This window comes from Molothrus ater, chromosome 10 (assembly GCF_012460135.2).
Source record: "Molothrus ater isolate BHLD 08-10-18 breed brown headed cowbird chromosome 10, BPBGC_Mater_1.1, whole genome shotgun sequence".
NCBI lineage: Eukaryota > Metazoa > Chordata > Aves > Passeriformes > Icteridae > Molothrus > Molothrus ater.
This window is the reverse complement of record NC_050487.2, coordinates 17,537,529-17,551,074: the sequence shown is the minus strand read 5'-3', so window position 1 is coordinate 17,551,074 and position 13,546 is coordinate 17,537,529. Positions and strand designations below refer to the sequence as shown.

Here is a 13,546-nt window from a genome sequence, read left to right as displayed (position 1 = left end):
CTTTAAGAACCAAATGTAAAAGGAATGTCTGACAGGATTGTAGTCACCTCTTCTCTTTTTCAGGAGCAGTAGTTAAGTAAACAGTGAGTGGGTTGCTGGGGTTGGTTGGTTCTTATCATACCCTGTTTATACTGCAAATAAACTTCTGAGTTTATCTAAATAAACTTTGTTTGTTCACCAGAATGACACTAAGGTTATCCACCTGCCATCAAGATAGCAGGATGAATGGCTGCAGCTGGGGACCAGTTTAGGCAAAGTAAAGCATAAGAGAAAGAAGTGGCTGTAGCTTTCTGACTTAACACCTAAACTGCTACTGAGAATGAATTTTACAAGGCTTAAATAAAACATCCAGGAAGGTCACAGTGGCAACGAAGTTTTGGACAACAACCTTGTAAATTTTATAGATCTGTTTAGTGTTCAGGCTGCAACAGTTCTGAGAACTATAGTGCTCAGAATGTGTTTGAAAAGTCTTTGGACATGTGCATATGGTTGAATGTCACGTAACCCTTCAATAGCACTTGATAAACCTTGTCCTTCATGGTCCTATTGGAAAGTCCATCTCTGCTGCCATGTGGAGACTGCCTGGCTTATAGATTAGTCAGTGATCATAGTGCTTTGTTATCATTACAGAAATGTGACACCCAAGAACAAAGGATTAAACACTATCATCTGAGTCTGGTCAAGCCAGGATTAGAGATGGCTGAGAACATCTGGTGCTTTTGTCCCCTGTGTGGCACCAAATAGCTTTGAGTCTGTGAACACCTTGGGATTGTCTTGGTTTCTGTGTTCCAGCTGTTTCTTGCTGTATTTGATTTGTGTGGCAAGGTTTTGATAGCAAGGTATTACAGGGGTGGCTTCTGTGAGAAGCTGCTGGAAGCTTCTCCTATGTCTGACAGAGCCAATGCCAGTCAGTTCCAAGATGGATCCAGTTCTGGCTGAGTCCATCAGTGCTGGTGGTAGTGCCTCTAGGATAACACAGTGGTGAAGGAAAAAAAAGAAGGAACTGGGAAAGAACACGAGAGAGAAGAGAGAGAATATGTGAGAAAAACAGCTATGCAAATCCCACGGCCTGTGAAGAAGGTGTGGGAGGAACTGCTGTGGGTGAGGAGTAGAGATTTTCCTGCAGCCTATGGAGCAGACCATGGTGAGGCAGCTGTGTCCCTACAACCCCTGGAGGTCACTGGTGGAGCAGGGATTAACCTGCAGCTCATGGAGGACCCCACACCAGAGCAGGTGGATGCCCAGTGGAGGCTGTGACCCTGTGGAAGCCTGGGCTGGAGCAGGTTTTCTGGCAGGACTTGTGAGGGCACCGATGCTGGAGCAGTCTGTTCCTAAAGGACTGCACATCATGGAAAGGACCTACACTGAGCAGTTTATGAAGGACTGCCTCCAGTGGGAGGGATCCCTGGCTGGAGCAAGGAAGAGTGTAGGGAGTCCTTATCCTGAGGAAAAAGGAGGGCTAGGAGCAACATGTGATGAGCTGGCTGCAACTCCCATTCCCATCCCCCTGCACCAGCTGAGGGAGAAGGTAGAGAAAATCAGAAGTAAATTTAAGCCTGGGAAGAAGGTGTTTTAAAGATTTTACTTTATTTCTCATTCTCTTACTTTGTTTTGATTAGTAATAAGCCAATTTCCCCAAGTCCAGTCAGTTTCGCCTGTGATGATATTTGGTGAGTGATCTCTCAAGCCTTACCTTGACACATGAGCTTTCTGTTATATTTTCTCTCCCCTGCCTGGCTGATGAGAGCAGTGACAGAGCAGCTTTAGTGGGTACCTGGCACCCAGCCAGGGCAAACTCACCACACTTGGTACAAGTTTTGATTAAAGAAAATGCACTTTAGACACTGTGGATAAACTAAACCAGAAATAAGTTTGTTCATATGTGATAACAGACTTTTAAAAATTAGTCAATCTTCACTCAGTCACAATGGGTCCTCATTTTCTTTCTTTTTCTTCAGTGTGGCCTTTGCACTGTGTTTCACTTTATGCCATTAAAAAGCTATTTGGATGATCAAGTTACTAACTTTTTTGAGATTAATCCCATGTTCTTGCTGATGACATGGCTGTTCTGAACCAGCTTGCTGGTCCCTGGACAGTCTGAAGGGACTTGACCTTGATGGGGGCTGGAGTATAAAGAGGCACCACTGTTCTTTCTTCCTTCTCCTCCCAACTCAGTTTCCAGTGAGGAAGGTTCAGCAATAAAGAAAACATTTACACGAAAGAGTTATTACATGCATCTGCTTTTCTCTTCCCCTGAGAGCAATTATGAACTATTTGAGAAGGGCTGTCCTTGACTGCAATATTTCTGTGTATCACCACCAGCAGCTGTAGTGATGGAAGCACCTGTGCAGGCCACCCTGCAGTGAGACAGCAAGTCATTAACTGTTCTCAGACCGCTAGATAACAGTGCTAACCCAAACACCATTAGTCAATTTATGCTAGAGTTTGCTTTGTGGATGTTTAATACTTAAATAGCTTCATAGTTTAATATAATTTCTAGTTCAGTATCCAATAGCTAATTATGTGTAGTAAAAATACAACAAAAAAAAAACCAAAACAGGCAACTGTGTCAAGAAAAAAATGCTTGCATTTTTATTTTCTATAAATCTGTATAAAGCATGAATGTAATGTCATGGATTACTTTTTTATGGAAAACAGTCAAATTTCCTCTAGGTCAGATTCCTTGGAGAAGTACATTATAATTATGAATTATGAAAAAAAAGAAAGATTATAGATGGTAATTTGCACTATTAGAGAATTTTCCTTTTTGTTAGAACTGAAAGAACATTGTTTTCTGAGGAGATTTTTACCCATTCACATTATCTGAGGGACTCAGAATTTTGAGCCTTTCAGTTACAGTGGAACTTGAGGTAGCCATGATGAAGACATAGGTTGAAATACTTAATGAATATTTTCACTGATTCTCCTTCCTAGAAACAGAATGCTTTTCCCACTTCTGCATCTGCTGTTTTCATTGACCGTAGGACTGTGGTTGCCCCTGAAATTATTGAGCCAGGAACATCATTCTCTGAGGTCATATAGGAGAATTTTCTGTTACAAGGCTATGAGGAAATAAAGGCAAAAATTTTGGAAGATGAAGTTTGGGTTTTCCGGGGCATGATTTTGATTGTGTAGGGTGATCTGGAAAGCCTGGAAATTCTGCCATCTCCTTTAGTTTTGAGCCAGTGCTGGAAAAGTGAAGGTTGCATTGGGATAGTTCAGGAAAGTTTGCAGTAGGAGGTGTGAGAGAATCCTGCTGATTTAGAACTGGGATGCGATAGACAGCTCCTGTTACATGGCATGGAAAATACTTCTCTGATATGCTTGTCTTGTTGTGATGATGTCTGTAATAGTGATGACAGTGATGAGGAGGGTGTCCATGAGGTGGGGGACAGGGTGGTCCATGGTGGTGAGGAGGGTGGTGGTGACCTGGTCCATGAGGTGGGGGACAGGGTGGTCCATGGTGGTGAGGAGGGTGGTGGTGACCTGGTCCATGAGGTGGGGGACAGGGTGGTCCATGGTGGTGAGGAGGGTGGTGGTGACCTGGTCCATGAGGAGGGGGACAGGGTGGTCCATGGTGGTGAGGAGGGTGGTCATGGTCTGGTCCATGAGGAGGGGGACAGGGTGGTCCATGGTGGTGAGGAGGATGGTCATGGTCTGGTCCATGAGGAGGGGGACAGGGTGGTCCATGGTGGTGAGGAGGATGGTCATGGTCTGGTCCATGAGGAGGGGGACAGGGTGGTCCATGGTGGTGAGGAGGATGGTCATGGTCTGGTCCATGAGGAGGGGGACAGGGTGGTCCATGGTGGTGAGGAGGATGGTCATGGTCTGGTCCATGAGGAGGGGGACAGGGTGGTCCATGGTGGTGAGGAGGATGGTCATGGTCTGGTCCATGAGGAGGGGGACAGGGTGGTCCATGGTGGTGAGGAGGATGGTCATGGTCTGGTCCATGAGGAGGTAGAGTAGAATGATGATGATCTGGTTCATCATGGGGAGGAGGGGGAGAAGAAAGTTCTTTGTTGCTGTCTTGATCTTCCTTGCTGGATTTGGGGTTATGCTCAGGGTCTTCAGGTCTGGACTGAGAGGAGGGGGGACATTCATGTCTGTGGTGATGCTTATGGCGATGTCTGTGACCAAAATGATGATGACAGTGGGGATGTCTGCGTGGATGTCCCAGGGCTGAATGTTTCCCTCTTTGCCCACAGCCATGGTGCTGTTTATAAAAACAACAGGGAGGAGGTATAAATCAGGTGTTGATAGGGTAGAAGAAATTGATGAGAAAGAGAGAGGGGGGAGTTAGCAGGTTTGCATTCATAGCTCTAATGATCTTTAAGGAAAAAAATCTGTATTTTTTTCATGATGGGGGAGAAGGAATAGATAATAAAATGCCAAGTTACTGAAAATCTGCCTGAAATACTACACCATTTTGAAATTATATAACCAGCTGAGGAAGTATTTGTGATAGATCAAAACAAAACAAATCCACACTGGAGTAGCTGTTGTGATATAAACTGGAATACCAGATATGATAAAGATCATCTCCCCTCCCCTTGCTTTCTAAAATTCCTTTGAACTTTTTTGCCAGTCTCTACTCACTGATGCTTAGTCAAGTGATTAAACTGAGAGAAGACATGCTTGAAAGGAGTGGTAGGGACAGCTCAATTCTGATCAATCCTTTGAGTGACCTAGGACTTGCAGGTCAGTCTGTCCTGACAGGCTGCATCGCACCCAGGCAATAGAAAATTTGCATAAATTTTACAATCATCTGCCAGTCTGGGCTAAGCAAGATTGCTGCAACCTGCATGAGGATACAGCCAGAGATGTGTCCATAACTGAGTACGTACCCAGGGATGGTAGATTTCGCAGGTTATATCTGTTCCATCAGCTTCATCTGCATCACTGATAACTCTTGCCTTGCAGAATCCGGTGTGCTAAGCAAAAGACAAGGAAAACAACCCACAATGCACATCTGGGTTCTTGTGATGGAATTAATACAAACTACTGAATGTTCAACATTTTACAAGTTAGGCTATTCCTTTGACACCTAAGTATCTTCACATAACTTAGCCAGATCCAGAGCCTTCCAACCAATGCTTGCTAGGGATTAATGATGATTAAAATAAGTGCTGGTTTTGAGGGTTCTTGACTGTGATGCACTCTAGATGCACTTCACCATGTGCAGCTAGGGGGCTACTACTCTGCATCTCACTTCCCTTTTGATGTCTGAGAAATTGGCCGGCCACTAATGCCTCCAGAATGAGTACTCTTGGGTGCCTGATTTTTCTTCCTTTTTTTTTTTCCCGCCTTTGCTTGTCAAACATCTCTTCAGATTGGAGTATAAAAAACCAGAGAAGGTGATGGATGTAAATCATATAAACCAAAAGTTTTACATATTTTATTTTTATCATGTTTTATTTCATTATTTCAATTTAGTTTCTGGGAAATAATTTATTCTGAAATTATGAAATCTTGCCTAGCTGTTTCTTTGGTGTAGACTATAACAGTAATGAAAAAATGGGGTGAAGAGAACACTTTGATAGTTTTCTGCAGATGACCTTGAATTATTCCACTTTCCATTCTTCTGCAGCAAAAAAAGCAACCCTGAGCTCATTTGGGTTACTTAAGACGCATTTTTTTTTTTTTTAGGATCTATGACTCATATTGGTGTAAAAGTTTTTATGGACAGAGCATGAATGATTTGCTAGGGATTGGCCACAATTTGAATCCAAAAGCTAGATACAACCTGAAAAACTCTAGGCCTCTAACATGCCAGATTCCAATTGCATTAAGATTTGAGAGTTTAGACTGTTTCCTTATAAAAGATAATGGAGCAGCTGTAAAATTAGGATCTGGGCTTGGACATGCTGGATTTTTAGTTTTGAGTTTGGGTGCATGCTTATAATAAACACTTGAAAATATATTGGTAGAATCTTCTGGTACCACCCTTTATATCAGTTCTTGTTCTAAAACTTTACTTACAGCGTGCCAGTCATGCAGAAAATCACATTCCAGTGCCTGATCTGTTTCCTGCATAGATTTTGAACAGTTGGTCTCTTTTATAGAGAATCCTAAAATGTGACCTTCACGGGAGGCAGTCTGAAACCAAGAGGTCAAAGAAGAAGTGGTGACTAGGTGTATTTAAAGTCTGTCAATTTTCAGAGCAACCATACATCATCTTATTGTCAAAATCCCATCTACCTCATGCTTTCCTTACCTGTCCTGTTCAAATGTTCATGCACATACACATATTCAGCAAGGAAAACAGGTTAGATAATTTATATCTCATGCCCTTACTGCTTCCAGGAACACTTGCTTTAATTCTTTGTTTAGTATGCATGTGTTAGAAAATCTGTTACTTTTACAGCCTGTGTTTTTAGGAAGTAGTGTCCTTCGAGTCTTCTCCCTAAACTGAACTGCTGCTTCTGTGAAAGTAGAGAGATCTATTGGATGGCAACCACCCATTTCCAGTGTTGGGAGTGCATAGTATTAGAGTGCTGATGTTAATTTGAGGTGAAATTCTGCCGGTTACTGTAAGAATGTTGCTTTCTTTGTTGTCAAGGGCATTAGTTATAGAGAAGGCCTTACTCCATATGAACATGGGAGAAAGCCTTTGTGATCCCATTAAAATCCATAAAGAGGTGTTTCATTTTAATTTCCAGCTATAGCAGTACTTTTATATCAAGTCTGTGTTGAAGGTGTCCTTAGCATGTGTGCACATACAAGTTTCACTAGTTAAACTAAATTGGTTGAAAGTGCATGCACATACTTTATGGTGTTTTTTATTGTAATTCATAGTTTCTGAGTGTTAAAATCCAGTGGTACAATGTAAAGTGTTGCTGTAGCTGAAGATGGTGAAGTGTGAAAAACCAAGTGTTTGGGGAGAAACACATGAACCCAGGCAATGTGAAAACAATCCCTTTCTAAATGGCAGTAGGGATACAGCGTGCACAGGGCTCCAGTGTGGGACACTGTCAGGTTTCTGAGCGATATTAAAAACTGCAGGGAGGTGAGTTTGGCATGCTATCATTTAGGCAGTTTCCAAGATCAACATGTATTATGATGGGAGCCTTGGGACCTCATTACAGAGGTGTCCTGGGCTGACACTTATGTTGGCAGAATGATCCCATGCTGTTTAAGTGAAAGTCTCCAGTATCTACCAACAAGAAATTTTGTTATTAATATACTTCAAATCACCCAAAGGATAAGTCTTCATGTTGACTTCACTTAGATATGGAGATATTTACCAGACCCAGAAGTTCTTCAAGAGCTACAGCACAAATTCACCTCCCTTCCTCAGAGTGCTGCTTTGCTCTGCAGCAAGAGTCAAAATGATGCTGAGCATGTTCCACTGTTTGTTGTACCCATGTGATAAATATTCTAAGAGTAATAAATTATCTGTCTGCAACTGACAAAAGTGTGACTGTGATAATACATGACTGTCCATCTTGAAGTCTGCTCAGTAGTAAATAAACCCATGTATGTAACGTATGTAAAAATTAAAATAAGTACACAAAGGAGGCCTTGAATTCTGAATGCCATCATACTGCCATAGTTCTTTAGCAAATGAGAAGTCCTTTTGCTTTCACACACCTAAATTAAAGTTGATAACAAGTCTTTGCTAAAGTAGGACCTTCAACTTAGATCTGATCCTAGAAGGGTTTCAGTTCTGGCCCCATGGTCTTGGAGTTGCTCACAAAATTGTGTCATTTCTATGTAATTCTAGGAGCAAATGCCACTTACCATCTTTAAAACTCTTTCAACTTTATCCACAGCGAAGTTGTTTGTGTGGTTACCTTCACTGTTGAATTTCCTCAGGGCCTTTGCAGCAATATCTTTGTGTTGCTCAGTGACTTCTAAGGCTTCAAGTTTCACAGGACAGTCTTTGCACTCTACTAAGTCAGGTGGAACTGTGAAAACAAATAATTGACTAAAATTACAGTGGATATTAATACTCCTGGGAGTGTGCCCATGCCTTTAATGTGAACTCATAATGTGAAACTTAAATGCAGCATTTCCTTGGAAGTGAAATACCTGTCCCTTGCTCCACAAATAAGGGTTTGTTCTGTAATGTGAAAAAAACCCAAACCCATGAAAATGAGTATTCTTGTGAATCACCTTAGATTCTTACCACCCCAAATGTGCAGTCTTCCCAAATTTACATTTGTTCTGATGTTCATCATCATATTTTGGTGGACTGGAATGGTGATATCAGCTGACATCAATAAAGTCTGGTTTAGAGGAGTAGGGTAACCTTAATTCTATTACTCATTCTTAACATTCCATTTGAATTATCTAAAATATGAATTACAAGCAGATGAATGGATCTGTTATGGTTTCCATACACTGGTGGTGTACAGACTTTGGTACAAGGGCTGGTTTGAGGTATGCATTGGCTTACAGCAGTGGTTATTTTACCTGGACTTAATGTACAATTAAATCCATATAGTTGAGGTTTCTTCAGCAGATGGTTTGTATATGTGATAATCTTACATTGCCCAAAGTCCTGAGAGGAAAAAAGAATACATGATTATGATGTTATTTTCCCTGGATTTAATTGGATGTAGGCGATCATAGAAATTATACCTCCTTTTAATGTGCAGTACCTCTAAGAATAACAGATGTGGTCATTAATGCCATGTTTGATCAGGTACCACTCAAAATTTGTCTTCAGATAAAATGGGATCTCTCTGTACAAGAGCTTTATTTTAATTCTCAGTTTGCATGATTGAGTAGACAATGGAAAACTGAAACAGCTTTCTTAGTCATCCTGATACTTATTTAGAGTAGGATAAGACAAGATGACAGGGAAACTTAGAATGCCATGTTATACAAATCTTGGTCGAAAGTGGATGGACCTTTTCATCAATTCCTTTTCTCCAATAAAAAAAAAAAGAATAAATGCTTTCTCTTCTCTGCTCCTGGGCCTTCTTCTTTCTCCTTTGTCATAGTATCACAACTCCTATTTAAATAAAGTTTTGGACTGGGAGTTCTCATCACTGGAGTGCAAAAGAAAGGACAAGTATTGCTGTATATCGTTCATGTAATGACACTATCAATCTTTCCCATTGTCATACCACAAATGTTATGACAGAAAACTGACAAAATATACCACTGGTATTTCTGGCCCATATACCAGGAACATGCTTAAAAAATAATTTCTAGTGCCCTTTAGTTGTCAGCAAATTACCCTTAAAACATAAGTTCTGCCACAAGCAGTGGAATGTGGAGTATAGTTCCTTTGAGACAGCAAGTTAAATAAGTTATACTTATTTGAAGACTCAATCCTTTCCCAAGCATTTAGCATATGTTTAACATTCTAGAATTAGATATAGTTTGGTTTAGAAAGAGCCATATTAAAGCCCAGTGTTCGCTGAGACACACACTTCTGGGCAGTTCAGAGGAAGATCAAGTTAGTGCATTATTGGTGTATGAGTTGGTGCAGATGCCATTGCTTGCCATTGGATAGGTGTCACTGTAGTCACAGGACTCCCAGTGTCTTCTGGATAAGACAGAGCATTCCGTTTCCAGCACATCCAAAGTTAAGTAGAGGACCGTTGAATTTCCCTGGAAGAGAAGTGCAAGTGAAACAGAGTTTGTAGACAAGAAGTTTGATCTGAAATACACTTTTTTTAGGTCACTATATTTAATCTTTAATGCAGCTTCTCCAGTTCTTTATTAAGGTTTTTCAGAGCTATCAAGTATAGGAAGTGTTTAGGCTGGAAGGGACCTTTGGAGGTCATCTTGCCAAGCCACTTGCTCAAGGCAAAGCTGAAACTTCAAAGTTTCGACTGCATTCTCTGTATCACCAAGACAGACATTCCACGACATTTCTGGGCCATTCTAGTACTTCACAACTTTCTCCATGATTTAGTTTTATATGTAATCAGAATTTCCCTTCCTGCAACTTACACTTGTTGCCTCTTATCCTTTTGTTGATAACCTGTGAAAAGTGTCTGTTGTTAATATGACATTCATCAAGTAGGGAAAATGCCATTGTTAAAAGGTTGCCATTCCCTATTTCTGATTTTCCCGTAGAATGTACTGATCTATTTGGACATCAGTTGTCTAAGCAGCCAATTCTATATGTACATCCATTTCAAATTACCTTAGTGACCAGAGACTTTCAGACCTTTGCTTCCTGCTCAGTTTATTCAGGGAGGGATGCAACAACACTTTAATAATCCCAATCAGAATCCTTAACTCTGAAACTATTCTAGTATGTTCTGTCTCCTGAGCAAATACGATTAGGAGAATTAAAATTTGAATTTGGATGGCAGTGTAATGGCATCTGGTGCTAAGAATTTTCTGTGGCCCACAGAAACGATTTTGGAATGGATTATTTAAACTTTATTCAGCCCTTGTACGGACATTCAGAATAAACACATATGTATTTTATTTTGTCATTTAGATAAAAACGTGCAAAACCCTTCAATGTAAAGTGTCCTTGGGCTTTATGAAATTCCATCCATTCAGGTTCCTTTTTCAGTGTTTCTTTATAGATGAGACCTTGAAGAATTGCTGCAGTTTAGTGTAATATTTTCACTAGTAAGAGTCCACCAATGTCATGTTAAACACTGGTTTTGCAATATTTGTATATCTTAGCATTGTGTCTAATTTTAAAATAGGGGTTAAATGTCTACATCCAAATACGCAGTAGAAAATTCTTCTGTTCATCTGCTCAATAACTCTTTGGGGGAAATATGGTATCCTCTTAGTTGTTTTAAAAGCATTTTGCCCACTACAGTTCTGCACAAGTCCAGAACTGTGTTGTTGTGAATACCTGAGTATCTTATGCTTCTAGAACTCCTGTGTAAACCCAGTAGAGATTTGTCTGAAATTGCTCTGCTTAGATTTCTGAAGGGGATGATATGATAAACCTGTTGCACACTATTGCATGGAGAAACAAAAATAATGTTTTGGTCTTTGTTTTTTTTTTTTAATATATACACATTCTTAATGTTATCTTGGCAGTGGAACCAAAGAAAGGTCTAGCACAATAATGTACATGATTAGTGTGCAGGAGATCACATCTGGTGGCTTTGGGTCTGAGAACATACAGAGACCTTACAGAGAGGATTCTTTAGCAGACAGACAGATAGAAGTGTCTTTTCTGTTTTTGTAGACACTGTGTGACAGCTGCAGAGGGGTGGCACATACATAGCTGCATGGCAGCAGAATTCTTCAAGGACAGGAGACTTCAGGGTTTAAATCTCTTAATGCAGAAGAGATTCTTCCCAGCTGAAGCTCTTTAACTGCCTGACTACTGTGTACAACCCAATGGTATTACTTGCTGCATTCTTGTCTTTGGAAAGCAAAAAATTCCATCGGGTTTTTTTTGCAGGTGTACCTGAAGACCTGTGACAAGCTGGACTTTGGGTCCCTTTCTGAATCTGTACTTACAGGCACTACCAAGCAGCTCCATCAAACACTATCCTGTTTTTTCTGTTGCTATACTGGGATGTCTGTGATGGTGCATGTGTGCCTGTATACCAGTTTCATAATCAAGCAGCTGAAAGCTACCAGGTGCATTAGTAAATCTGCTTGTCCTTGCTCTCTTTTATGTACTAGTCAAAGCCATTTTTATTCTATTGCTTTTTCTGCTATTGATTTGTTTTGGCATTTCAGCAGTCATTTAGAAATGCTTATGTTATCTTCTCTAGGAAAAAAAAATGGAAATAGGAAGGAAATAGAAAATGACTGATAGGGATTCTCTATCCAGTCCCTCCCCTGTTTTGTAGAGTAGCAACTCCTTTGACTTCCTCTGCCTTTTTCCCTTTCCACCAGTTTATTCAGGTATGTCTGAAATTAAGGTAATAACAAAATATCAATCTTGCAGGATGCATTGGTCTAATTAATGTTAGACATTCATGGAATAAAGAAACCTTCTGAATATAAATTTTGAGTGTACCATCTGAAACCAGACAGCAGACAGAACAGATTAATTTCCAGAGTTGTATAGAGCTGTTCAGAGCATCTCTTATGCAAACATCCTGCTGGCCAAGAGAAGAGAGGCCATTCAGCATTGTTTGAAATCAAGTTTATGTGCAGTAAATCATACACAAATGAATACTGAGGTGTTGTAAATCACAGCTGATTCATTGGATTACATCATTGTTGTAGTAAAAGCAATAAACATAAGCTCTTAATTACCTGGCTCATTATTTAAAAATCACAGTCTTGTGTAAATCAGCCTTTAAGTTCATACTTACTAAATGTAGTTCATGTGCATCAGCAACACGGAACAAACCAAAAACGTAACCATCTCTGCGATGTCTGTTGACCAAATCCAGGGCCACTCCTGCATCTGTTTCAATGGTGTTACAGTCTGCAGGTGTAATGCCTATTTCATTTTGGGCATTAGAGCACTGCAGTAGTGTTAGAAAAAAAGCTGAAGCTAAAAGCAGCATTTTGTTTGCAGTGTTCGGTCACTTGTGCCCATGCCCTGATAAAGCCAGCCTGCTTTTAAATCAGAGCAGCCCTCCAAAGTTATAAATGAATGCTAAAAGGGCATGGTTTTATATAAGTTTAAGTGTCATGTCAGACAGCCATTACCTTGACCCTGGATTAACATTTGCAAACAGCAAGTAAATGATTATATAGCGATTGATCAGATTTTGAAGAAAGTAGGCTTTATAACCTGTCTGGACTACCCTTCAAAGGGCCTGTTTATGAATCTTTATGCAGATGTTGTGCAATGGTGCTTTATCATGGAAAGAACTTACTTCTAACTGTGTTAGGCTGAGCCTGGCAGTAAGAAGGTCCAGTTTATGTGTGTAGATATTACACAATCTTGGTCTTCTGTTTACTATTAAAACAGTTGAACTGAAAATATGCTGAAATATTTGTGGTCAAATTATGGCTATATTAATATCCCTGTTTTTACAGAAATAAGGAATTCACTCAGATGTGGAAAAGGGATATAGCTCAAGGTGCACTGCAGGCTGGTGGTCTGTAGCTGCTATGTGAGTACCTGCTACTCCCCCAGCTAAAGAAAATTTAGAGCATATTTCTATCAGCTTTACATCATTTCAGACTGGTACTCAGAAAGGGACTGACTGACTAATACTGTGTAACCTAGGTATGGCAAGAAGTTACATAAAGCTACCTTTGCATTCTCAACCTGAGCAGTTTTGTGTGTTTTTTTTGGCTGTGGTAGCCTTCATAGACTTCTTTAGAGAATTGCTGGTAATTTTTCTTTTTGTATTTAATAAAATAACGCAGTACCTAGTAAGATTTATACCTTTTAAGGATATGCCAATATCCTCTCCTAAGCAGAAAGGATGAGATGTTCTCTCGTTGTATTCAAAATTTTTTTTTACAGGATAGTTTAAGACATTCTTAAAAGGCAGTAATTGCTTGTCAGGGAGTGGCTGAAGATGGAATACAAAATTTAAACACCAAATAAGAAAATACAAAAATGCAAAGTGAGTCCAAAATGACAAGGTCAGACTCAGATGAGGAATTTTCCAAATCTAGTTTGATGTGAAGATCGGATTAGCTTCTCACAGAAAAAGTGCTGGCTGTGTAATTGACTTGGGGGCTGGAA

The 13,546-nt window shown here is 40.2% G+C and overlaps 1 protein-coding gene across 1 annotated transcript; it reads right to left on the bottom strand.

Moving 5' to 3' along the window:
* Positions 1-2,940: 2,940 nt before the first annotated feature.
* On the bottom strand, positions 2,941-12,407 carry HRG (histidine rich glycoprotein). The gene is made up of 8 exons (XM_054515864.1): positions 12,210-12,407; positions 9,457-9,564; positions 8,416-8,503; positions 7,741-7,907; positions 5,980-6,096; positions 4,845-4,931; positions 3,973-4,213; positions 2,941-3,822 (listed from the first exon to the last, which is right to left on the bottom strand). The coding sequence occupies exons 1-8, from the start codon at positions 12,405-12,407 to the stop codon at positions 3,035-3,037; spliced, it is 1,794 nt and encodes a 597-aa protein (XP_054371839.1). The 3' UTR covers positions 2,941-3,034.
* Between the last annotated feature and the right edge of the window lie 1,139 nt (positions 12,408-13,546).

Excerpts from the sequence above, each read along its gene's own strand:
- HRG (XM_054515864.1), bottom strand. The coding sequence starts at position 12,407 with ATGCTGCTTTTAGCTTCAGCTTTTTTTCTAACACTACTGCAGTGCTCT. Across the intron at positions 9,565-12,209 it reads ATGCACATGAACTACATTTA|GGAAATTCAACGGTCCTCTA; the intron begins GTAAGTATGAAC and ends CTTCTCTTCCAG. Across the intron at positions 7,908-8,415 it reads TAATTGTACATTAAGTCCAG|TTCCACCTGACTTAGTAGAG; the intron begins GTAAAATAACCA and ends TTGTTTTCACAG.